Source organism: Ailuropoda melanoleuca, chromosome 1 (genome assembly GCF_002007445.2).
Source record: "Ailuropoda melanoleuca isolate Jingjing chromosome 1, ASM200744v2, whole genome shotgun sequence".
In the NCBI taxonomy this organism is placed as follows: domain Eukaryota; kingdom Metazoa; phylum Chordata; class Mammalia; order Carnivora; family Ursidae; genus Ailuropoda; species Ailuropoda melanoleuca.
The window spans coordinates 326,247-352,604 of NC_048218.1; the positions used below are offsets into that span (position 1 = coordinate 326,247).

Here is a 26,358-nt window from a genome sequence, read left to right on the forward strand (position 1 = left end):
GAGCCTACTTAAAAAAAATTTCTCAACTCTGGGAACATTTTCAGCATCAACAATCCAAAGAGAAAAGAAAAGCTACAAGCCCTCTATGAGCATCCCCGTCTCCCTTATCCCACCCCCCCCAACCAGACCCCACCCCGCCTGGAACAGGCTGCTACACAAGCCTCCCAGCTTCCCCTACGTGACAGCCCAGACCTTTGTCTGTGGCTTGTCTACAAGGCACCTTGGACTCAAACTGAACTGAATTTCCCTGCCCAAGCCAGGGCTCCTCCAGCATTATCCCCTCAGTTAACAGTACCCCAGACCCTCACAGTCCTCCTGTTCCTGCCTCCCCTCACAGGACCCCACGGTAGCCCAAGGCCGGTCCTGGCATTCTTCCATTCCCATGAGCACAGCTGGCTGGCCCACATGGTCACTCGGCCTAATGTGAGGTCACTGGCTTGGAGGCCAGATGATGCATTCAGAAAACAAATCCAACCTTGTCACTCCCTGGAAAAACTCAGTGCATCTGCTGCCCTTGGGAAAAATCCCTGCAGGGGGGCAGTCCCTCCTGCTGTCCCACTTGGCACTTGCCTCATGCACCAGGGGGCCCCTGTGCCCTCACACCAGCTCTGCCTCCCCTCCTTTGGCTCCTCTGGGACCTTCCCAGCCTCTGTGACCATTTCCAGCCCTGACCCCCATCCCTGCAGAGGTTCCCACTGCTCTCTACACATGTCGGGGATGCCCAGGAAGCATCAGCACTGCTGGTGAAGACACACATACAAGGGCCCCTCCATCTATGAGGGCCCACAACGTGGAAGCCAGCTGTTCCAAGGGAGCATTACAGCCCTTTAAATGTCATTATGGACCCTTCTCCAAATTAACGGACTTTTTCCAATGGTAAAAGGTAATATAGGAATGTCCAGTTTTAAACTAAAAGGCAGAATCTTAAAACATTTTCACTACAAACGTCAGGATTGTTGGATAAAATAAAACAAAAATGACTCTAAATGCTATTAAGGGAGGAAACACCACATGCGCCAGACAGGAGGCACATGGAACCTAAAACGATCTAAGGAGACAGGGACACATGAGAGCAGCACATGGTCCCAGAATCAGCGGCTTTGCTGGGAGGGTGCTTAGAAATGACATGTGCAGACACAGCCAGGTGTCCTGAAGGCCTGTGCAGCAGGACCGGAGCATATCCTCACTGCCCGAGGGTGGGAAGGCCAGGTGCGGGGAGGTCAGGGAGCTCATCCATCTCCAAACGTGGAGGCAGAGGAGACGATGTGGGGGCATCTCTCCTGAAAAATTAAAACCCCGGCCTGCTCATCGTGTTTGTTTACAAATTTATAGATGCCACGGGATGCAGAAATCCCCAAAGAAACTGACCTAAAAATAAGTCCTAGCAGGGGCACCTGGGTGGCTCAGTCACTGAAGCATCGGCCCTCAGCTCAGGTCGTGATCTCAGGTCCTGGGATTGAGCCCCGTGTTGGGCTCCCTGCTCAGTGGGAACCCTGCCTGCTGCTTCCCCTGCTTGTGCTCTCCCTCTCTCCCTGACAAATAAATAAATAAAACCTTAAAAAGAAAAAAAAAGGCTCTGGAACCCTGTGGGTTTGGCAAAGTCCCTGCCAGAAGCCCACGGTAGGGGATGTGGTTCAGCGTGATCTCCGAGCATGGCCGCACACACTTTCTGAGAAGCAGGAGGGGCCCCAGATCCCAGACGTGCATCTCCTCTGCTCCCCGGGACACCAATCAGATACACATCTGGCACCCATCTGGAGGGGCTCCCACAAGCCAGGACACATCTGGCACCCATCTGGAGGGGCTCCCACAAGCCAGGGAAACCACACAGACACTTCACGAAAAGTGAGCACACCACAGGCTACTTTAGGAACGCTAACAGGTATGTGGAAAACAAAATATTACAGAAGAAAAGCCCTTCAGCAGCACCCACAAGTGGTTCCCACACAGGTGCGCAACCCAAAATAATCCCAAGCCATACAGTTAACTTGCAGTGAAGAACTGACTGCACCTCTAAATACTGGGCAAACTTCAAACCAATTCGCTCATAAAAAGGTACAGTTACACTTAAAAGCAGCTTCAAAGTATCTCTAGGAAACATTACATTATACAAAATGATATCACTGCCTTTAAGAAATCCAAACAGAATGTCCTGAAATACAGACAGCAAAGAGAAAACCAACAATTCAGCAGATGGATTTAAGAGCGATTACACACAGAAGAACAGAGGCAGTAAAGGAAGAGATAACCCAGATGAAATCTTCCAGGGTAACCAAAAGAAGGAAAGTACAGAAAACAAGGTGGGAGAGGGTGCACAAGAGGAGCTCTGGAGACCGTCGTCGGAATTCCAGGCCCCTGGAGAAAGAAGGGCCAGACACTGTGCATGGAGGTACTGCCTGGAGATTTTCTAGAAGCAGCAAAAGTGAAAGGTATCAGCCACAGACCAAAAGACCCCATAATCCCACATCTCTGTAGTAAAATAATAGAAGTGCACATCCAGGCCTCGTAAAGTAAAACTGCAGAATACCAAACAGGAAGTCTGCAAAGCAGCAGTGGCAAAAGAACAGAGCACTGACCGCTGACACAGAAGCCAGGGCAGAGAAGGATAAACCCCCAGCTCGTGACACACCAACCACCAATCTGAATGTCCACACCAGTAGGACCATCTCCCAGGAACAAAGGGAAAAAACCAAAAATACATTCAGGAAAACATCAACTGGGAGCATCAACATGAGTGGGGTCTTGCTACAGGAAATACTCAAGAGTGTTCTGCAGACAGAAGGAGCATGACCCCACCGGGGAAGCCAGAAAAGGAATAAAGGATGAAGAAAATGGAACTACAATACTAGCCCTAAGCAACAAGAACCAACCACTAGAAAGTAAATGATTCCTTACATCATGATTCTGAACAATGTGGGAGCAAGGAGGCCGTCCTTCACCAGGGTCCATGCAATAGAGCAATGAAAAGAAGGGATTTCTGATGCAGAAACAGCTTGGATGAATCTTACATTTGTTTTGCTACAGGATTCAAAAGTCAGACCCAAAAGGCTACATATTCTAGAATTCCAGCTGTACCACAGAAAAAGCAAACCTACAGAACAGAAACAGGTGGGCAGTCACCAGGGGCTGAGGGAGGGAGGGGAGGTGGACAGCAAGGGGCGCAGAGGGAAACTTGCAGGGATGGAGCTGTTCTGTGAGGAGTCGTGTGGTGCTGGACTGGAGTCGGGGACGGCAGGATGCACTCAAGCTTACTTTCACACATATATACGGACAGATACATACACAATTAACTACAGAGCCATGTGTGCACACGGACTAGTATGCCTACACATCCGCTGAGCAACCTAGAAGCACACCCAGCACCCAGGTCTTGGTTTCTACTACCATCAAATAAAAGGAACCAGGGCCCCTTGAAGAAATGGGTGACCCTAGAACTGAGGCAGGGAGAGCACAAGACGAGCCTGAAGAAGGCCAGAACGTGCTTATTAGACAAAGGAGGGGGCATGTCACCAGGACGCAGGGCCAGACTGAAAAAGCTCCCAATGGCCAGAGCTGGAATATTTTAAGCAACAAAAGAGATAAAATGTAGTTTGAGATTATAACACAAAGTATAACATAAGTACACATGAGCCCGTACTGATACAAATACGTGATTAAATTAATTAATGGGGGGAAGAGGCAAATCTTCCTTACAGAAGAATCACAAACAGAATGTGTGGATGCTCCTCCCCGCAGGAGGCAGCACATAACTCCCCTCCCTTGAAGTGTGTGTTGGGCTCAGTGACCCACTTCCAAAGAGGACAGTCTGCAAAAGGGGAAACCCAGCTGACCCTGCCCGGTAGGAGGAGATTACAAGGGCATGTCGCCTCGGTGGTGAAATCCTTAGCTGAGTCTAATAATGAAAAAACATCAGAGGAACCCAAACTGAGGGAGAGTCCCCAAAGTAACTGACCAGTGCTACTCAAAAGGCTCGCCAGAAACAGAGACACTGTGCGAGGCCCGAGGAGACAAGCAGGCAAGACCACAGAAGCGATGTGGCGTCCTGGGTGGGGTCCCAGACAGAAAAAGTTCTTAGGGGGAAATCTGGTGAAACCCAAGCAAGTCTGTATTTAGTTAATAGTAAGGTCGCAGAATTAATGCCTTCGCTTTGACAAATGTGCCATGTGTCTAAGATGCTAACAGTAGGAAAGTGGGGTGAGGGGTATACGGGAACTGTCTTGTACTAGCTCTGCAACTGTTCTGGAAATCTCTAACTACTCCTGAATTAAAAGTTTATTTAAAACAATGAATAGCTGGATAAATAGAAGGATGGATGAACTGTGGGGTTAAAAATTATCTTTAAAAAAAGGAATGCAGGGGCGCCTGGCTGGCTCAGTTGGTGGAGGTAGAATTCTTGATCTCGGGGTCATGAGTTCAAGCCCCACGTTGGGTGCAGGGTTTACTTAAACAAAAGGAAATGTAACACCTATTAGGATGGCTGCTATACAAAAGAGAAAACAGGTGTTGGTGAGGATGTGCACTAACGGAAATATAAAATGAGGCAGCCACTGTAAAAAACAGTATGGAGGTTCCTCAAAAATTAAAATTAGACTTAGAATTATCATCTGATTTAGCAATTCCACATCTATTCCACATCTATCCATTTAGCAAATCCGCATACATCCAGAAGACTTGAAAGCAGAGTCTCAGAGAGGTATTTGCACACCTTATGCCCGGCAGTACTACTCACAACAGCAAAACCGTGGAAGAGACTCAAGCGTCCACCGTCAGGTGAATGCATTACTAAGAAGTGATCAAACCGTACGAAGGAGTATCACTCAGCCTTAGAAAGGAAGGGAACACTGTCACAAGCTGCAGCACGGACAAACCTTGAGCATATCATGCTGAGTGAAATAAGCCAGTCACACAAAAAAACCCGATTACGTGATTCCACTTATGTGAGGTATCTAGGATAGCCAAAATCAGAGACAGAAAGTAGAATGGTGGCTGCCAGGGCTGGGGGACGGAGAATGGGGACTTACTACTTGAAGCGAACAGAGTTTCAGCTTTACAAGACGACAGAAGCTGTGGAGATGGACGGTAGTGACGGCTGCACAGCATAACGGATGCATTTAACACAACTGGGCTGTGCACTTAAAAATGGCTAAGAAGCACCTGACTCTCAGTTTCGGCTCAGGTCATGATCTTGGGGTCTTGACACTGAGCCCCATGTCAGGCTCTGTGCTCAGTGGGGGGTCTGCCTGAGATTCTCTCCCTCTCCTTCTGTCCCTCCCCTGCTTGCACACGCTCTCTCTCTCTCTCTCTCTCTCTCTCTCTCTAAAATAAAGAAGTCTTTAAAAAATGGCTAAGATGGTAAATTTTATGGTAAGTGTATTTCATAACAAAATAACAAAAACATACACTGAGTGAGTTATAAATGGAATTTAAGTATTCTAAGATCCTTGTACTTTCGAAGACTGAAGGTACTGATTAAATTTAGACCTAGGGGCGCCTGGGTGGCACAGCGGTTGAGCGTCTGCCTTCGGCTCAGGGCGTGAGCCCAGCGTTATGGGATCGAGCCCCGCGTCAGGCTCCCTCGCTGTGAGCCTGCTTCTTCCTCTCCCACTCCCCCTGCTTGTGTTCCCTCTCTCGCTTTCTGTCTCTATCTCTGTTGAATAAATAAATAAAATCTTTAAAAAAAAATAAAATAAAATAAAAAAATAATAAAAAATAAATTTAGAACTAGAGAAGTATAAATGTTGTATGTAATAGCTTACCATTAAAAGAACAGAAACCGAGTATATTATTACGTGAAAATGGGTAAAGGGAGAATTAAAAAAAAAAAGAAAGAAAGAAAGAAAAAGAAATCCCCTGATAAAAAATAATCTAAAGCCCTGCCCCTACAAAAGGAGAAAAAAGGAAACAAAACAAACAGAAAGCCTAAATTAAATGAAACGTAAGCTCAAACACATCAGTGATTACATTAAATGTAAATGAATTATAATATCCACTAAAAAGACAAAGACTGGCAGAATAATTTATAAAAATCAACCCCCCACTACTTAGCAGGACATACATCTAAAATACAAGGGTGCAAAGATGTTGGAAGGGAAAGGGTAAAAAACACCAGCACCATGTCTGATCCATTTACACAAAGTTCTAAAGCATAACTGCCACAGAAAACAGGATGGAGTTGACTCAGGGTCAAGGGAAGACAGCAGCAGGTCCAGCACTGTCCTATGTCCAACCTGCAGGAGGACCATGTGGTATTTTCTGTGTACATGTTTGTTAGGCTGTATATACATTTTAAGTAGTTTCTACTTTTCCACGTACATGCTAATGTCACAGGGATTATTTTTTGTTTTTGTGTCATGGTTTAAAACAAGTATAAAAACATGTATTTAAGGGTGAGCTTTGTGGACCCCACCAGAGACCATTCTTCCAGGCCCTGCCTATGATCTAGATCTCTCCTGCAATAATGCAGATTAAAAACCAAAATGCTCACTGCCTGAAGTAATGTGGACTGAGTCCAGCTAGAATCCAATGTTTAAAATACAGAATTCTAACATAACACTTTGAAACCAGTCAATTCAGCATCTAATAAATTTCCTTCCAAATGCTAAAACAAAACAAATCAATAAAAGTAATTAATCCAACACATGTGGACTTCATGCCAGGCCCTGTGGCAGAAACTGGGACCCCGCACACACAACTGATTATGGGAGAGATGAAGGCCAGGCCCACGAAACACACCACAACAATAGGGCAATGGGTCAATGAGAGAAGTGGGTCAATGAGAGAAGTCAGACGTGACCACTATCCTCAGTGCATGAAAGGCCACCTTCTCTCTTCAACATCCGGAAGGAAAGATCAAAGGTCACACAAAGAAGCGAGATTTGGGCTCCATTAGAAGGGTCCCCAGAAAGAGTTTCTGTGCAAAGGCAACACCAAGGAAGTGAGGCCTGCAGCGGAAGCTCTGCATCCAGCTATCCTTGCTCTGAGCTTCTACTTTTGAAGAGAGAAGGCCCTTCAGAGATTGAGTCCTCTCTCTGGTTTGGATTTCTACCACAACAGGGAGAAATTCTCTGATAAGGAACACACTTTAACAGAGAACCCCGAAGAATACCTTTGTGATAACCCCAGGCTGTTCCAGATGGTCGCCATCCAGCTTCTGCTGTGGCTGCTCCGAGTGCCCTGTCCTCTCTTCTTTGGGGTCCTCCAGCTAAGAGGGGAAGGGCCAGAGAAGAGCATTTATAGCAACATTCAGAGCTGCAACCTCAGGCCTTCCCACCCTCACACCCAAATGCCAACACCAACTCCATTCCCACCTGTTCAGAATGCACTTGCCTCCATAAACAAGTCCCAATCTTTACTATTTTTTATGCAACTTATTTCCCTAATGATGTTGCTGCCCTTAAATTTGTTAAGATTTTATTTATTTATTTGGGGGTGGGGAAGGCCAGAGGGGGAAGGACAGGGACAAGCAGACTCCATGCTAAACGCAGAGCCTGACTTGGGGCTCGGTCCCATGACCCTGAGATCATGACCTGAGCCAGAACCAAGAGCTGGATGCTTAACCAACTGAGCCACCCAGGTGCCCTGATGCTCTTCTATTTAATAAATTCTGCTTCTTTATTTCACTGTGTGTGTGATACTTAAATTACTAAATTTTAGTTTCTCAATAAATTCTAATCTTTCAGACACATGCATATTTCCTAAGCTCTTTTTATATAAGTTCAAATATTTCATCCTCAAGATTTTCCATTTTTAGATAATTTTTTTCCTTAGTAACTTGTAGAAACCATATTTTTAGTTTCTTTTTAGGAATCATCTCAGGGTTGCCTGGGTGGCTCAGTCAGTTAAGCGTCTGCCTTCAGCTCAGGTCACAATCCTGGAATCCTGGGATCGAGTTCCGCATCGGGCTCCTCTTGCTCAGCAGGGAGCCGGCTTCTCACTCTTCCTGCTGCTCCCCCTGCTTGTGCCTGCACGTGCTCTCTCTCTCTCACTCTCTCTCTCTGACAAATAAAATCTGGAAAAAAAAAAGGGGGAAAAGAAAAAGAAATCTTCTCAAACTTGACCTTAAAGTTTTCTAATGAATTATCCCTGATGGTTTTCCTGCCCATGAATTCACAATAATTCTGGGCTTTTAATCTGCTGTGTAAAATGAGTTGATAAAGACTCTGCAAAAAAGTTAGGTGATGTCTAAAGAAAATCTACGTTTGAAATGTGAACTCAAAGGCAGCATTCCACACCTAAATCTCTTTCACGCCTTTGTGGACATTAACCACAGCATCACCTAAACTCTGGGTATGTATCAGGGTCTGTGGGACCCAACTGTAGCTGTTGTTTCTTTTTCAGGCAGTTATAACTCTTTGGGAAGACTAATATTTCATAAATTTTCCTTCTTATGGGTCTTCTAAAGCACAATGAAAAAAATTTACTTACTTCTTCAAAAAAAAAAAGAGTAAAATATATTTTTATCTTGTAATTACTACATGGGTCCCCTAACCCTGTATATCTCTAAGATCCCAGATGGATCTGAGCAATCTTGTTCTCCTCTACCATGATGCCACTTCATCATCCTAAGAATTACGTCATCATACTCATCAGTTTTTCCCAACTATGCTAACAACAGCCAAAATAATGAGAAAATAAGAGAAGGGAGCTGCCTAAAGGATGAGGAGGCAGTGCACTGAAGTCATCACCCTTCTGTTTTCTTAATCACTGGAAACCATCCCTCAGCCTGTCTCCAGAATGAAGATTCATTAAGAACTTTTCATTTTCCTCCCAAAATGGCAATGAGAAGAAAACCGACAGTGAAGACTTTCACAATCATCAAATGAATTAAAAGATGAACGCAAAGAGGGCAGCACTTGAGGCCAAGGATGATGGCAAAATTAACAGTAAAAATGAAGTCTCAGATTATGATACTCAATCAATTTTCTCAAAATCAGGAATCAGTAAGTGAACAAAACAATGTACCTGAAGTGTGGTAGTCTCATCCAGTCGGTCACTCACATGAAGGACCCCAATTCACGACATTTTACATCAAGAACCTCCACCATCCCACTTTGCTAAAGGCATATCAATATTCTTTCATTTATCTTTAGGTACCAAAATTTACTTGATATAAAGAGGTGTCAAAATTGTTACTATCATTTTAACTTACCGCTTCATTCTTTTTTTTTTTTTTAAGATTTATTCATTTTTTTTTTAAAGATTTTATTTATTTATTTGAGAGAGACAGCCAGTGAGAGAGAGAACACAAGCAGGGGGAGTGGGAGAGGAAGAAGCAGGCTCCTAGCAGAGGAGCCTGATGTGGGGCTCGAGCCCGTAACGCCGGGATCACGCCCTGAGCCGAAGGCAGACGCTTAACCGCTGTGCCACCCAGGCGCCCCAAGATTTATTCATTTTTAGAGAGAGACAGAGACAGGGAGAGCACAGGGGCAAGGGGAGGGACAGAGAGGGAGGGAGAGAGACAAGCAGACTCCGCTGCTGTGCATAGAGCCCGACACGGGGCTCTATCTCACAACGCTGAGATCATGACCTGTCAAAATCAAGAGTTGGACACTTAACCGACTGATCAACCCAGCATCCCCTTTACTGCTTTATTCTTACTCCTGTAAATTACTTGTGAAACAACTTAAACAAAAAGTAAAGAGGGTCCATTGGACCCAGATGATAATGGTGGTAATCCACACAAATTGGAGTTGGAAGAGTTCTGGAACATACGGCGTAAACCTTCTACAACCCTACATTTTTTTTTTTTAAAGATTTTTTAATTTATTTATTCGACAGAGATAGAGACAGCCAGCGAGAGAGGGAACAGAAGCAGGGGGAGTGGGAGAGGAAGAAGCAGGCTCATAGCAGAGTAGCCTGATGTGGGGCTCGATCCCATAACGCCGGGATCACGCCCTGAGCCGAAGGCAGACGCTTAACCGCTGTGCCACCCAGGCGCCCCTACAACCCTACATTTTAAATCTTCAATAGAAGTTTTTGTGAAGGTGATTTTCCTCTAAAATTCTTGACCTCTGAGCAATTTTTGGATGGTTCTTTTACAAGGAATGGTCTGTACTTATTTTGTCCTGACACACAGCCAAAAGATCAAATACTGCTTTCTAACATTTCTCAATTAACTGCCAGAGTGGAGAGGACTACTGCAGTGATTAAAGTAAATTATCTTTTCATTGTACACGCCACTTAAATTATGAAGGAAGATGGCTAGATCCTGAACATTTACTATAAGTCCTTTTGCAATTCTGTATTTGCTTATAATCTCCTGAAAAAACTCAAATCTTACAGTTGCTTACAAACATGCTTTATATATTCTTGGAATTCGATAATGTGCCTGTGTTTCCTGCACAGAGGAGCAATTTACTTTCTTTACCCTAAGGCTTTAGAATCTTTATCTGAAAGGGTATATCAAAATTATAATATGTAAACTTTCACAAATTAATTTTCACTAAAGAATTTTCATATTATGCTGTATTTTCAAGCTATTTGCAATTTCCAATTTTTTTAGTCCTTTGGTCTTAAAACGAAAACACTCCACATAAAAAAGAACTTATACACTGAGTTAACTGACAGACTTATTTACCCAGCTTAGCAGGTTTCGTGGCACAACAAACCCACCCACACCTGCACCACTGGAGGGGGCCCTGCCTCAGCAAAGGAGACCACAAGGGAAACAACCAAGTGCCAACTGGGCATTTTCCACCTCAGGCATTGTTCTTCCTGGGGTAAGTTTTTCAGTTATTTTCCTATATCTAAAGAGCATTTAAGTCACAAATGTCTCCCATAAAGTATACTTTTTTTTTTTAAAGATTTTATTTATTTATTCGACAGAGATAGAGACAGCCAGCGAGAGAGGGAAGACAAGCAGGGGGAGTGGGAGAGGAAGAAGCAGGCTCATAGCGGAGGAGCCCGATGTGGGGCTCAATCCCAGAACACCAGGATCACGCCCTGAGCCTAAGGCAGACGCTTAACCACTGTGCCACCCAGGCGCCCCATCATAAAGTATACTTTTAAAACCAAATTAAGAAATTTATTATATGTTGGAAAACATTACTATCTCTTACACACATACATTCATCTCATTTTATACTATTCGATAAACTCATTAAACTCCCATAAAAGTGAAACTTCTAAAAAGTTCCATATGGGCAAAGTAAAACAAAGAACATGTTCATGTTTGAACATAGTCATGTGCAAAGAACAACAGTGACATAAAGGCCCCATGGGGGCACTGACCTAGACACAACTGCCGTGCAGGGAGCCTCTGTGCCTGTGAACAGTTCTGCCGCACAGCGAGCTGTGCCAGGCTTGGAACAGTGACTGCTTTCCTGAAGTCTACTTTTCAGAAGATCATTATTCTAAACACACAATTATTCCTGTCTTAGTGCCCACAATTAGATGAGAGGCACCGTAAATCCTCAAGAATGATCATTATCTTACAATGAATATGAAAAAAACTTCACTTTTCTGATTGAACTCATGTTATACAACTGTATGACGAGAGAAAGTCAAAATATCTGCTTCTTACAGCACCAATGCCATATGCATAATTATAACATAAAATGGCCTCATCAAGAAATCTAACTCAAAACTCAGCATATAGGAGGAAGATAATGATGACTCCAACCTATACATAGTTTTTAAAGACTATTTCTTTTTCTTTTAAAGATTTTATTTATTGAGAAAGATAGAGAGAAAGAACAAACAGGGTAGAGGAGCAGAGGAGAGGCACAAGCAGACTCCCCGCTAAGCAGGGAGCCTGACTTGGGGCTCGATCCCAGGACCCCAAGATCACGACCTGAGCCAAAGTCAGACACTTAAAACTGGGCGACCCAGGAGCCCAAGATTTAAAGTAATCTCTATACCCAATGTGGGGCTCAAACTTACAACCCCAAGATCAAGAGTTGCATGCCCTACTGACTGAGCCAGCCAGGCACTCTTAACATGCTACTTTACCTACGCACATAAATATTTTAACATAAGTGTGTAATTAGAAATAACTTGTCCTGAAAATAATAAAAATCTTTAAAATTGTGAACGAAGGTAAAATCACACACAGAGAAAAACCAGTAAGCCTGACTGCATATATATATTTTTTTAATTTTTTTAAAAGATTTTATTTATTTATTCGATAGAGATAGAGACAGCCAGCGAGAGAGGGAACACAAGCAGGGGGAGTGGGAGAGGAAGAAGCAGGCTCATAGCGGAGGAGCCTGATGTGGGGCTCGATTCCACAATGCTGGGATCACGCCCTGAGCCTAAGGCAGACGCTTAACCGCTGTGCCACCCAGGCGCCCCTGCATATATATTTTAAAGCCTGGGTATCAATGATCTGTGTCTCTACCTCAAGATGATAGAAAAACAACAAAATTAAAACCAAGTGTAATTTAAAATAAAAAACTACATACAGTAAGAGCAGAAATTAAAGAAATATAAATAAATATAGTACATAAAAGAATAAAGGCTATAATTTTTTTTTTTTTAAAGATTTTATTTATTTATTTGACAGAGATAGACAGCCAGCGAGAGAGGGAACACAAGCAGGGGGGAGTGGGAGAGGAAGAAGCAGGCTCATAGCGGAGGAGCCCGACGTGGGGCTCGATCCCATAACGCTGGGATCACGCCCTGAGCTGAAGGCAGATGCTTAACCGCTGTGCCACCCAGGCGCCCCAAGGCTATAATTTTTTTTAAAGACTTATTTATTTCAAAGTAAGCAAGTGCACACACACTGGGCTCGATCCCATGACCCATGAGACCATAACCTGAGCCAAAACCAAGAGTCAGACTCTCAACTGACTAAGCCACCCAGGCACCCTTATAGTTAATTTTTTATAAGAATAATAAGGATTAACTTGCGGAGAGACTAATAAAGGCACAAATACTCACCTTTAAAAAATGAAAAGGGTCATCAATACTGATGCCATGGCCATTAAAAAGAGAATACTCTTATGAAAATATTAATGCCAAAAACTGGAAGTTCAGATGGAAAAACAAACTCTGAGAAAAAAACATTTGTAAATAGTCTGACAACTATCAAAAAAATGGAGTCCGCAATTAAAAGCTTTTCCACAAACAAAACCTCAGTCCCCACAGTCTTCACCACCCTACAGGGGTTCATCCACAGAGCAAAGGAAACCTCTCAGCTCATCAGATTAGGGCAGCGCTGGCGAGAAAAGTACGGTCACACTCTCATAAAAACATACACTTCTTCTGTAGCAACTGAGATGATTATATGACTTTTCTCTTTGAGTCTGTTAATGAATCACACTAATTTCTTTGAATGTTTGCTCAATCTTGCAGGACCCTAGAATACACTTCACTTGGGGCACCTGGGTGGCTCAGTCGATTAAGCCTCCAACTCTTGATTTCGGCTCAGGTCGTGACATCAGGGTCAGGAGACTGAGCCCCATGTCAGGCTCCGTGCTCCGCACTGAGTCTGCCTGTCCCTCTCCCTACGCTCCTCCCCACACTCGCTTGCTTGTTTTCTCAAATAAATAAATAAAATCTTTAAAAAAAACAAAAACAAACCAACAACAAACACTCTGCTCCACCAAACTGCTAATATAGAGGAAAAACAAAAAAAAGAAGAAGGAAAAAAAAAGACTGTCAATACCAATCACAGATGTTATGGGACAAAACTTACACGTCACTACTAAAAACAGAAACTGTTTTACACAGTTGAACACATACATGTATAATGATCCAATAACTAAGTAACTATAGCCTCAATAAAAACATGTGCACATGTACACCGAGAGACTTGTGTGAGAATGTACACAGCAAGACTCAAATAACAGTGGAACAAACACATGGAAGTACACTCGCATAATGAAATACTACACAACAACAAAGATGAATAAACTATAGCTCTTAACATGGATGAACCTGGATAAGACACCAGATAAAAAGTTCCAGACTCAAAACATGCATACTAATTATTCCATTTATTAAAGTTCAAAAATCAGGGGCACCTGGCTGGCTCAGTTGGGAGGGCATACGACTCTTCATCTCAGGGTCATGAGTTCAAGCCCCACACTTGGAACAGAGATTACTTAAATAGACAAAACTTCCAAAAAAAATTTTTTTTCAAAAATTAAGAAAACCATAGTTCTAAAAGTCAAGGTACTCAATACACAAAAAGTAACTTGAGATGAATCATAGATTTAAACATAGAAAACAGAACCACAAACCTTCAAAAGACATAGAAAAATGTCCCCATGATCTTACGGCTAAGAGAAATTCTTTGGACAGGACACGAAAGGCACTAACCATAGGAAAAACTAACAAATTCAACTTCATCAAAGAAAGCAAGACTGAGGAAAAACATTCACAGTACATATATCTAACATATGACAAATATGAAGAATATTAAGAATTCCTACAAATCAGGGCACCTGGATGGCACAGTCAGTTAAGTGTCCAACTCTTGGTTTTGGCTCAGATCATGATCATAGGGTCATGAGATCGAGCTGTGCAACTGGCTCTTTACTCCACATGGAGTCTGCTTAAGACTCCTTCTTCCTTGCCCCATGCCCTTCCCCACCTCAAATAAACAAATCTTTAAAAAACAAAAACAAAAACAAAACCAAGAATTCCTACAAGTCAACAAGGAAAAAAAATTTTTTTAACTCAAATGCTTAGCAAAACAAAGCCAAACTAGCAAAGTCCAGACACTCAGCAATGTAATACTGACAATGCTTGACATCAAATCAAAAATTATTAAACATGCCAAAAGGTGGGAAATGTGACCCATAACTAAAAGAAAAATCGGTCCAATGGAAATATATCCAAAAGTGACAGAGATGATAGAATTAGCAGACAAGGACATTAAAATAGCTATTATATTGATAACCAGTATTTAAAGGAATACATGAACACAATGAGGAGTAAAAAAAATAAAAAATAGAACAAAATACCTGAAACAAAAAGAAATTCGCTGTATTGGATTAATAAAGTAGACACTGCCAAAGAAAAGATCGGTTATTTGATAATATAGCAATAGAAGCTTATCTAAAGAGAAGCACAGAGAGACACAGACTGGAAAAAAAATTTAATAAGTAAATAAAGCAAAGAATAAACGACCCATAGGATAACACTAAACAATCTGCAGTATATAGATTTGAAATTCACAGAGGGGGAGGGATGGGAGGAAAGAGAAAAAGTATTTGAAGAAATGGCCAAAAGTCTTCCAAATTTAATGAAAACTAACCCAAAGTGCCATGAAGGTCAACAAATCCCAAGCAGTATAAACACAAAGGAAACCTCCCCAGGCTCATCATAATGAAACAATCTGAAACTAGAAATAAAAACAAAAGTTTTTAAAACTACCCAAAAAAGAAGAGAGGAAAGACTGCAGCAGCAAGAGGAATGAAGACATGACAGCAGACAGCTTCAGAAACTATGCAGGCCCAAAGACCATGGGACCACGTGGTAAATTTGCTGCAAAAACACAACCGTAAGCTTCAAATTCTACATCCAACAAAAATTTCTTTTAAAGAGTCAAAATGAAGTCCTTTTCAGACAAACAACAACAACAAAAATAAATAAATAAACAAGAAAATTCATCAGCAGACCTGCACTACCAAAAAAACTGTTGAAAGGAAGTTCTTCAGACCTAAGGAAAAATGATACCTGATGAAAAATGGGGTCGACACCAACAAACAAAAGCCCCGGAATTGGCAAATATGTTGGTAAACATAAAAAACTACTTCCCATATTTTTTTAGATAATAAACCATTTATTTGGTTGTTTTTAAGTAGGCCTCACGGCCAGCATGGAGTCCAACATGGGGCTTGAACTCACGACCCTACCTTCAAGACCTAAGCGAAGACCAAGAGTCGGAGGGTTAAACTGCTGTGGTGTGACTGCCAGGACACTGTCAGGGAACAAGCAAGACACAGAGACGTATGTAAAGTATCCTGCTACTGAAGAGACAGATGGTGAGGGACAGATGCACATATTTGCTTCTATTTTTAGAAGTGTAACAATAAGCAAAAAACTAATTTAAATAGTTAGCTAGAAAACAAGGAACAAAATAGTATGTAAGGGAGAGGCATATATTAGTCAAATTATCTGAATATACTTTGACTTTACAGATTTAATTTTGGAACCACGTTGATGTTTTACGTAATGGTAAAACTAAAACAAATTAACAAAATCCCTAAAGCGTGAGGAGAAAATAAAACAAATGAGTATAAATAGATGAAGTTACTGGCTTAATCACATAGAGCAGAACTATTTCAAGTGACTTTAAAACAAAGTAATTTGACTGCAATCACTGTGGAAAATACCTAAAGGACAAAAAATGCAAAGAAATCACACGGTTATTAATAACGTTGGTATTTTAAAACTATGTATAAAGAAAAACCACTGGGTGATCATGTTCATGTCAGGAACATATGTCTCAAAATTTCAAACTTAAGCAGGAGAATCGTACACTGTTAACCTGAAAATCTCAGTACTAACTCCTAAACTGTAAAACAAAACCCTAAGTACTCACTGACATGACCCTGAAACAATGAAACCCCTAACGTCCGGATCATGTTTCCGAACACTATGTCCCACTAAGAGGACCCAGGGGTCGTGGAGAAACGGCTGGCTCCAGGCCCGGGGCAGAAATGCACAAGCTAACCCACGACATTTTGTTTCCAAAACCAAGGCTGCCATCATAGTTATGACGGTGGAGGGTCAAACTAAAGACGCTCTCCCTGGTCAAAGATGGGAAAATCTGAGCAGCACAGTGACAGACGTCAGAGGTGCTCATGACAAATCATTGGTCACATCTGGAGACTGGAACCAAGGAAATGAGTAACTTTTTTAAACCGGTGACTGAAGGAAAAGAACGAGGCATTTTCTTTGCCTTCCCAGTACAAAGGCAAACTGGACCTCAGGGTAACCAAAAAACCGATGAAGGGGAGTTGTCCTTACAGAGTACGGCAGTCAATAAGGAAGGAATGGCAGCACTGGTGAAATAACAGTTCTAGGCAATAACCCACACTGGCTACTAAAACCTGAGACAGAAAGTTCACGAGGGCCTTTGAAGTGGACAAGCATGCAGACAGGGCCTAGAGCCGCCGATAACCGTAGCACCACGAGAGACCACCAGGCCCGGCACGCTTTCTGACAGAAGTGCGCAACAACTACAAAATATTCCTGCCATTAAAACGACCACCATGAACTCCCGATTCCAGGAAACAGACGGAGGGCTGCTGGAGGGGAGGGGGTCGGGGGATGGGGTCTGGGGGTGGGCATTAAGGAGTCACGTGATGTGATGAGCACTGGGTGTTACCTGCAACTGATGAATCACTGAGCTCTGCCCCGAAACGAATAATACACAATATGTTCACTAAATTCAATTTAAATAAAATTTTGAAAGGAAAATTAATTTTAAAAAACCAACTACCATAATCTGATCAAGGCTCCAGTCTAGACTGAAGTACCAGTTTAGAGAAACTACACACCAGAGGGACAGGGTGCCAGAGGAACCTTTCCAACAACCCACTGGGATGCAAACAACAAAACCCAAAATATGGTCAGTTCTTCAGGATGACCAACAGATTGCTTTAACAGCTACATTACAAAGGAAAGTGGGGGGGTGGAGTGTACAGATCAAGGGAATTAAACGCCCTGTGTAGAACTTCAGGCTTTTGGAAACCTTAAGAACAGATGTCTGAGAACCAGGAGAGATAATATCTGATGATTACATTTTTAGCTTATGATTACCGTTAGCTCATTAAGGTAACAACTCTGAGAAACAGCTTTTGTCGGATGCCTGACCGCTGCCCACCATTTTAAGGGCCAGCAGACACAAAGAGGAGTGTCTCTCCCTCGTCTGTAGCCACCAACACTGCAGAGGAATTCTGGACCACACAGAGAAGCAGAACTGCTGGGCGGGGGAAGCCCCCTCACAGAAAGTTAGCACAGGATCCTTGCCGGCATTCACAAACAACGCGTGGTAGGCAGAAAAAAAAAATTCAGGTAGGCTCCATATCCAGCATGCAGCCCAACATGGGGCTTGAACTCACAACCCTGAAATCAAGACCTGAGCTGAGATGAAGAGTCAGACTCTTAACCGACTGAGCCACCCAAGCGCCCCTGTAAGCAAAATTTTGACTGAATGAGCACACACATCTTTCTAGAGAAAGAGCCCACACATTTCAACAGCCTCTGGGTTTAAAACCCTGCTTGAAGTAGAAAATTACTACTTGTAGTAACAGTTTTAAGTAAAAAACCAAAATGCTTTGCCTCGGTCACTGTATGAAAGCAGATCCCTGGCCACACCTCCCTCCCTGTCCTCAAGGGCAAGGACGGAAACACTTCTGCACTACTCTTCCCCCAAACCCCTCAAACGGCTGAGACAACTCAGAACTAACTGAACTTCCCTACATAGTGAAACCTAGGTCACAGCCATCAGTGTCTCCACTAAAAATGGCGTGAAGCTACAGGCAGAGGTCTCTGGGTGGCAGGGCCCCTCACCAGGAGTCATGGTCACCCCGAGAGCACAGCGGGCGCTGGCAGGACTGCCCAGGAAACGACGACCCCACCGTGGGCAACTGAACTCCTTCCGCACACAGGGGCCCAAGGACGCCCGCCAGCTAGCACGCCCGCCAGCTAGCACGCCCACCGCCTGCTCTTCTGACCCACTGCTCCACGGACACCGATTGCACCCCAGGCTAGAAACCAGGCCGGTCGCTTCCCAGTGAGAAGAGAGAAGACACCAGCTCAGACACAACAAAATGAATCCATGACGCAGGAGGTAACACCTAGCCTTCGAACTTCACATAAACGTGACATTTCCTTTGAAAGAGGCAAGATGTTAAGAAATGAACGGTGACCCTGATGGCAGGGAATGCCAGGGCACAGAGCCAGCTGGGCCTGAAGCCCTCCACCCCAGACCACGTCTCCCGGCGAGGTCCTGCTTGCTCAGAAGCTCCTCCTCCAGTCTGGACATTCTAGCCTGAGCCTCTGAATGTCCAGCTGACTCTGATCCACAGGCAAATACGTTCTGTCCTTTAAAAGACAAAGATAATGATCTATTTCACAGTCTCAGAACGTGAAGGCCCAAGCACCCCATTCCCGCCACCTCGCCAAGCAGACTGCAACAGCCTTTCTCTAAATATGACCTCCGGATTTATCACATCCTCCCTCCTGTTATAGTTGCCTATTATGGACTGACTTGTGTCCCCCAAATTCCTGTGTTGAAGCCCAACACGCCCTTGTGACAGTATTTGGAGACAGGGCCTCCAAGGAGGTGATTAAGGTTAAATGAACTCATAGGGTGGGGGCTAGTGTCCCTATAAGAGGAGGGGACCCCGGAGAGCTCTGTCACGTCAGGCCACGTGGAGAAGGCAGCCATCTGGAAGCCAGGAACGGAGTCCTCAGGAGAAACAGGCCCTGCCAACACCCTGACCCCAGATGTCCGGCCTCCGGACTGTGCGAGAAGAACTGTCTGCTGTCTGGGCCACCAGCCTGTAGTGCTTTGTCACAGAACCTCGCTGATGGAGACACACCCAGGTACCAGCAGTGGGTGCTGCTGTAACAAACGCCTACACGTGTGGAAACAGCTTTGGAACCGGGTGATGGGCAGCGGCTGCCGGAAAAACGCAGGCGCCACAGGCCCTTCAGTGAGGCCTCCGAGGAGGAGGAGGAACGGGAAACGTGCTGGTGGGAGACTGGAGCAAAGGCAACCCGTGGACAAACGTGGCCAAGAGCTTGGCTGCACTGTGCTCAGTGTTTTGTGGAAGGTAGAACTTGCGAGCAAAGAAACGGGATACTTAGCTGGGCAGGTGTGGCCTACTTCTCCTTACGGCTCACGCTAAAATCGGAGGAGAGGTACAAAGAAGCAATGCTAGCCAAGGGAGCCGGAACTTGAAGACTTGGAAAATTCTCTGCCTACCATACTGCGGAGGACACCAAGGCTGTGGCTGAGCACTTGTTTGATAAAGAGACCATCCACAGAGTCAGTTGGCCACACCAGCCACAGCCGGGAAGGGGGGGGCGATTACAGATCACACCAGCAGAGACCCCGCCAGTCTGGATCGCAGGAGACAGAGACGCGGGAACACAGAAAACCCTCCAGACTTCTGGGATTCTCCAGAGCACTAAACGAGCTCTCCGTCCATGATCACGTGTTATCCTTCCGGAAAAAGAAAGAATGACCCTCACGGTGATACAGGGGCCATTAGGGCTGCCATTCCCATCAGAGGCCCGGGGCAAGGCTATCTCCTCCTCGAGGCATCCTTTCCTCAATCTCGGCAAGACAGACAGTGTCCGCCCAGTGCCTCAGGGCAGGGTCACCACCTAGGGCCTCGGACTGAGGCTGCACCCTCAGTAGGCCCAGAGGACAGAGCAGCATCCAGCCAAAGAGGATTATTTTTTTTGCCTTAAGATCCAACAGAGGGGCACCTGGGTGGCTCTGTCACTTAAGCATCTGCCTTTGGCTCAGATCATGGTCCCAGGATTCCAGGATTGAGTCCCTGCGTTGGGCTCCCTGCTCAGTGGGGAGTCTGCTTCTCCCTTTGCCCCTGCTCACTTGTTCTGTCTCTCCCTCAAATAAATAAATCTTTTTTTTTTTTAAATCCAACAGAATTTGCCTACCAGGTTTTGGACTTGCTGGGGACCCACTGTGCCTCATTCTTTCCTTGTTCTCCCTTTTAGAGCAGAGTGACCTACCCCTTGCCTGCTCCACCACTGTATTTGTGGGGAGCACATAACATCGTCTCACAGCCTCACAGCTGGAGAGAAATTCGGCCTTGGAAGGAATCCTACCTCAAGTCTTACCCACATCTGATTTAGATGATACTTAGATGAGACTCAGGACTTGGAGTACGTGCTGGAAAGAGTTAAGATTTCTGGGGCCACTGGGATGGGGTAAATATATTTTATATGCAAAAAGATGAATTTGGGGGATCAGACGGTAGAATGCTATGGACTGAAGTATATCCCCCAGAATTCTTATGTGAAAGCCCTAACCCCCATTGTGACTTTATTTGGAGACAGGGTTTTTAAGGAGATATTAGGATGGGACTCTTATCCAATAGGAGTACTGTCCCCCACACAGAGGAGAGACCATGTGAGGACACAGTGAGTGGCCTCACCAGAACCCAACCCTGATAACGCTTGATGTCGGACACCTGGCCTCTAGAACGGAGAATCAACGTCTGCCGCGCTCTGTTCTGACAGCTCGAGTGACTCATGCACGACCTTCCAATCTCCCCTGACCTCTTCCCTCCCTTTTCTTCCAGTTGACCTTCTCTCCACGGCCTTCCCCATACACCCAGACCCCAAGGGCCCTCACCTTCATTTCAACCCAAAGGCTGACTGTGGCAGCACTGCGTGAGCATGTCTGAGACAATGGGACACCTCGCTCCCGCCACCTGCCATCCTTTCTTGACTGCTCGATTCTAGCATGTAAGTACGTGTACCAGAATCGTTAACCCTTGCTCTCATGCGAAACAACTTTATCAACTAGAGCCACTGTTTACACACGGTTCCTTCCGCGTTCAGTCCTCCAAACTCCACTCACTCCCAAAGTGACTCCGGTAAGCAGCTTTCCCTCACCCCCTTCAGTGAGGCTGTTTTGTACACTGGTAATACTGGCAGGGCTTTCTGTCACAGGCTGCATTCCATCCTGCAGTCCCTCCTAAATGGTTTTTCAATTTGCACACAAATGTCTTCTAACATAGTTTAAAATCTACATGATCACAGAGCATAGTTTCCCTAGAAGATCTCTGCTTCACCGATCAACTCCCCCACCAACTTGTGGCAAGAGCTCCTCCGTTTACTGCCTCTGCAGCTTCACCTTCTCCAGAACGCTCTGCAAAAGATTCACACGGTGTACAGCCTGTCCCCCAGCTTCTTCCAACTGACCGATGTGCATTTAAGGCCCCTCCGTGTCTCCGAAAGCTCATTCCTTTGTATTTCTGAATTTGAATTGCTGATGGGAATGCAAAATGGCACAACCAATTTGTAGCACCATTTCTGGCAGATTTTTAACAGGTTAAATACACACCTACCACACGATCCAACCATACCACTCCTAGATGGGAATGGGGTGGTAGGGAAGAGGAAGTAATGACAGCGGGTACAACTCTGATTTTTGGAATCTTGGTAATTATTTAATTATTTTTTGAGTAGGTGAAACATAAAGTCAACCTGGATGTGAGAAGAACCAAAACAGAATACAACAATAAAACAACACTAACTGCATTACAGAAGAATAAAATAACTATAACGAAAAAGTAAAGAATAAAAAAAACTAAACAAGTGTGGAACACTACACAACAAACTTTGGGATGATAAAGACAAAAGAACTAGAGCTGACCCTTGAACAACAGGGGTCCACTTACAGACAGATTTTTTCCAACAAACACAGTACAGTACTGTAAACGTATCTTCTCTCCCTTAGGACTTCAATAACATTTTCTTTTCACTAGCTTGCTTCATTATAAGAATACTGTAGGAACGTCTGGCTGGCTCAGTGGGTTAAGCGTCTGCCTTTGGCTCAGGTCATGATCCTGGAGTCCTGGGATCGAGCCCCGCATCTGGCTCCCTGCTCATTAGGGGGTCTGTTTCTACCTCTCCCTCTGCCCCTCTCCCCAACTCATGTTCAGGCTCTCTCTCTCAAATAAATAAAATCCTTAAAAAAAAAAAAAGAATACTGTATGTGATACAGAAAACACACAAAATATGTGTTAATCAACTGTTATACCATGTTTCTGGTCAACAGTAGGCTAACAGTAGTTATGTTTGGGGAAGTCAAAAGTTAGAGGACTGTTTTCAACTGCACGGGGAGGGGGGCTGTCGGTGCTCCAACCCCCTTACTGTTGAAGGGTCAACTATATATACAAATAATCTAGTTAGTAAATTTGTTTTTCACAGGAGTGAGGATTAGCAATTCTGAACTAATTTGTGTATATCTTAAGACTGAGAAAATAAGGAAATACATTAAGGTAAGCAAGCCAGGTTTCTCACTATTGGTAAAAGGAATTAAGACTAAGGGGGGAGGGGGAAAGCCAGAATGATTCCTGTGATGTTGGATAGGAACTGAAGGTACTAGTGTGAAATCATGGTTTTTATTATACACACAGACTGACAAAGAAACAGAGACCTAGCTCTGTCTGTTTAAACAGCCTAGAAGCAAAGACACCCCAATAACAACAAGGACACCTGTCACCCAGATATTGATTTCTAAATAACATTCTCCACTAAAATAAATCAGAGCTCCTTGAAGAATTGGCTGATAAGAGGAAAAGGACAAAATAAACTTGGAAAATCTTGTTGCCAAAATGTAAGGAATTAGGGTGCCAGAAACAATGAGGACGTGTTGGAAGGGAAGATGCCAATTCAAAGGCGCTCCCGATGGCCAAATCTATGTATTTCAGCAACAAAATAAACACTGATATAGTTGATATGATGAATTAAAACCCACAGAATAAAAACCCAGGGGTACCTGGCTGGCCCAGTCAGTAAAGCATGCAACTCTTGATCTCGGGGTCATGAGTTTGAGCCCCATATTGGTTGTAAAGTTTACTTAAAAAAGAAAAAGAAAAATCCATAAGTCCATACTGGTATAAACAATTGAATACATAAATACACTGGAGGGAAGTGACAGTTTCTCCTTATAGCAGAATGTCAATTAATATATGGAGACAGAACGACAGGAAGAGAAAATCATCATCTGGCCAACACCACCATAATAACTGGTGCGAGCAAGAATCATCAATGGAAGGTAAAATTAGTGGAGGAAAGTATGAGAAATAGGGCTTTGCTGGGTCTCTGTCTCCACACAATACCCTTTTAACTACAAATTTAGAAATAGTAACTTTTCTATCAAGAGCCATCTGGCAGGTCCCACAGTAACTGATCAAAGTTGCCAGTAGTAGTGAGACCATCAAGGACCAATACCACATGCACTGAGCAGGGAACATCATCACTTCTACCATGCTCTCGCCAAAACTCACAACGGATTTTAATCAGGAAGAAACATCAAACAAACCCAAACTGACAGGCATTCCATAAAATAATGAGCAGGGGGACGCCTGGGTGGCTCAATCGGTAAAGCGTCTGCCTTCAGCTCAGGTCACAATCCCGGGGTCCTGGGATCGAGCCCCGCATCCGGCTCCCTGCTCAGCGAGGAGTCTGCTTCTCCCTCTCCCTCTGCCCCCCACTCTCCCCCCCTTGTGTGCGTGTTCTCTCTCTCAAATAAAAATTAAATCTTTAAAAAAAAAATACCTAGTTAGGACTCTTCAAAGATGTCCAACTTATAAAGACGAGGTAAGACTGAGAAACTGTCTCAGACTGGAGTAGACGAAGACGGCAGGACACTGAGATGCGGTCCACAACCCTGGACCAGAAAAAGAGCAGTGGTGCGACGGTGGGAGGGACTCGAATAAGCTCTATCAATTAGCTCACAGCATCATTTCAGCGTCAATTGAAACTGACAGAGATAATCATGCTGTTAACACAAAATGTTAACATTTTGAGAAACGAAGTGAAGGGTATCCACAAACCCTGTGCTAACTTTTGCAAATCTTTTGTTAAGCCAAACGTTATTTCAAAATGAAAAGCAAAAGTACATAGAACATTTAATTTAAAATAAAAAGACTTTTCTGACTTGAAAGTAAAAATAAAATAAATAACTATTAATTATAAATTATGAGCTTTTCTCCTCAAGGAGCCTAGGAGAAAACAGAGAACAGCCACTGGAAGTAAACTCTCCGGCCTCTCCATTTGGCTTTCTTCTACTGGCACAGCTGTGACGCAGACATGGCCACTGAGAGCTGCTGCCCTATCCCAGGACGAGCACAGAGGGTGACAATGAATCCCAGGCCTGCAGTGGGGGATCAGGATGACCCAAAGGCTGGGCCCCGAGAGCAGAATATCACAAATGTTACAGGCCGGCAGTGACTCCACTTTTCCAATAAAGCAGGCCAGACGCATCGTGATTGTTGGTCCAATTCTGCCCTCGGCCACCATCCTCCAGCTCCCTCCAGCAAACACCTGGAGCTGCTCTGCTGCACAGCCAGGAACAATCACAGCTCCAGGGCCCTCAGGAATGCACAGAAGCAGCCACAACGAAAGCCCACCTACAGGCCATCAGGAGGACACGCAGGCCCCACATCCGCTAGCCGGCCACACCTGTCCCTGCGGGGCCTCAAGGACGGGATGGTGGTGCCTCATCCAGCAAGACACCGTTCGTGCAACACCTTCAACCATCCCTCTTCAACACAACATTCAGGAAGAAGGTAAAGAACAACAAGCAGGTGAAGGAATAGCACGGTTTAAGCGTCCAAAGAACTGTTAAAGGGGCTGACGCGTACAGCCACGCCCAAGGAACTCACAGCGATAAAATTTCCGTTCTCAAAGCAAGAACCCATACTGACACTTGCCTTCACTCGATCTGGAATCATAGATGGTAAGACATTTAGTAGGAGTGAAAACACAAAAATACATTCCCTTTTTGTAAAGTGAAACTCTTTCCCCATCTCTGACAGGCAGAAACAGACCAAAGTGATGCCGGCAACAACTACAAGATAAGCAAAATGCGAAACCACGGTGAGGAGGAAACCCACCTGAGCTGCTCCTGCCCCGTCGGGGGTGTCGCTGCACGATGCGTCTTTGCAAACGTCCCCTCTTCCCAGGAGTCCACCATCCTCAGTGGCTACCGGGCTCTCCTCCTGGACAGGCGCATCGACAGCCGGGCCCTTCCTCTTCGCCGTCTTTTTCTTCGGATGCGCACAGTCACCTTTTGTTTTTCTCTGTCGGAAGTGAGCAAGCTGCGCAAAAACGTAGAGAAGTAGTAAAGGCAAAGGTAAGTAAGAAAAAAGTAACAGAACCACAAAGCCAGTGAGCTCGTGGGGAACATGAGGCTCTGGGGCCGGCTCAGTGCACTCAGCCAAACCTCCCCAGACCCACGTCAACCAACAGATCCCCGTCCCACAAACTCTGCTTCATCAATATCGGCGGTGCTAGCATTGAAGTTCAGAATTCTATCCAAAAAGTCTCAAAAAGAGAACTGCTAATTATGCTTACATACGGACAAAAGAAAGCAATACAGCCAAGTGGCAGAATAGCTTTTCTAGCCCCTGGCAGTTCACAGAAAAATACGATTTAAAAAAATACATCTATTTAAAAGACTGATAGCTCAATCAAGTCATGCTTAAGGTTTAAAACTACATAAATGCTAAATCTCTTTTTGCCCCCATTTTCCCCCCAGTCGAGGAAATACATAGCCTAGCCAAAACTTCCTAGCCATAGATTCTGAGGCAGGTACAGAAATAGCAAAAAATTAATTAAGCCAGGTCAATCTAAGATCCTCCTTTATGGAATCAGATGTTCTATTTTTCATGACACAGCTCACCAATG

The 26,358-nt window shown here is 44.3% G+C and overlaps 1 protein-coding gene across 4 annotated transcripts in view; it reads right to left on the minus strand.

The window, feature by feature from the left end:
* PCNT (pericentrin) overlaps positions 1-26,358 on the minus strand; it is a 131,382-nt gene that overhangs the window by 102,805 nt on the left and 2,219 nt on the right. For 3 of the 4 annotated variants that reach the window (XM_034654121.1, XM_034654105.1, XM_034654128.1), the window contains exons 2-3: positions 25,566-25,769; positions 7,106-7,201 (exon numbers count right to left, since the gene is read on the minus strand). In XM_034654121.1, coding sequence (XP_034510012.1) covers positions 7,106-7,201; positions 25,566-25,769 — 300 coding nt within the window. The remainder of the gene's footprint in view (positions 1-7,105; positions 7,202-25,565; positions 25,770-26,358) is intronic. The other variant, XM_034654113.1, reaches the window with a different exon arrangement.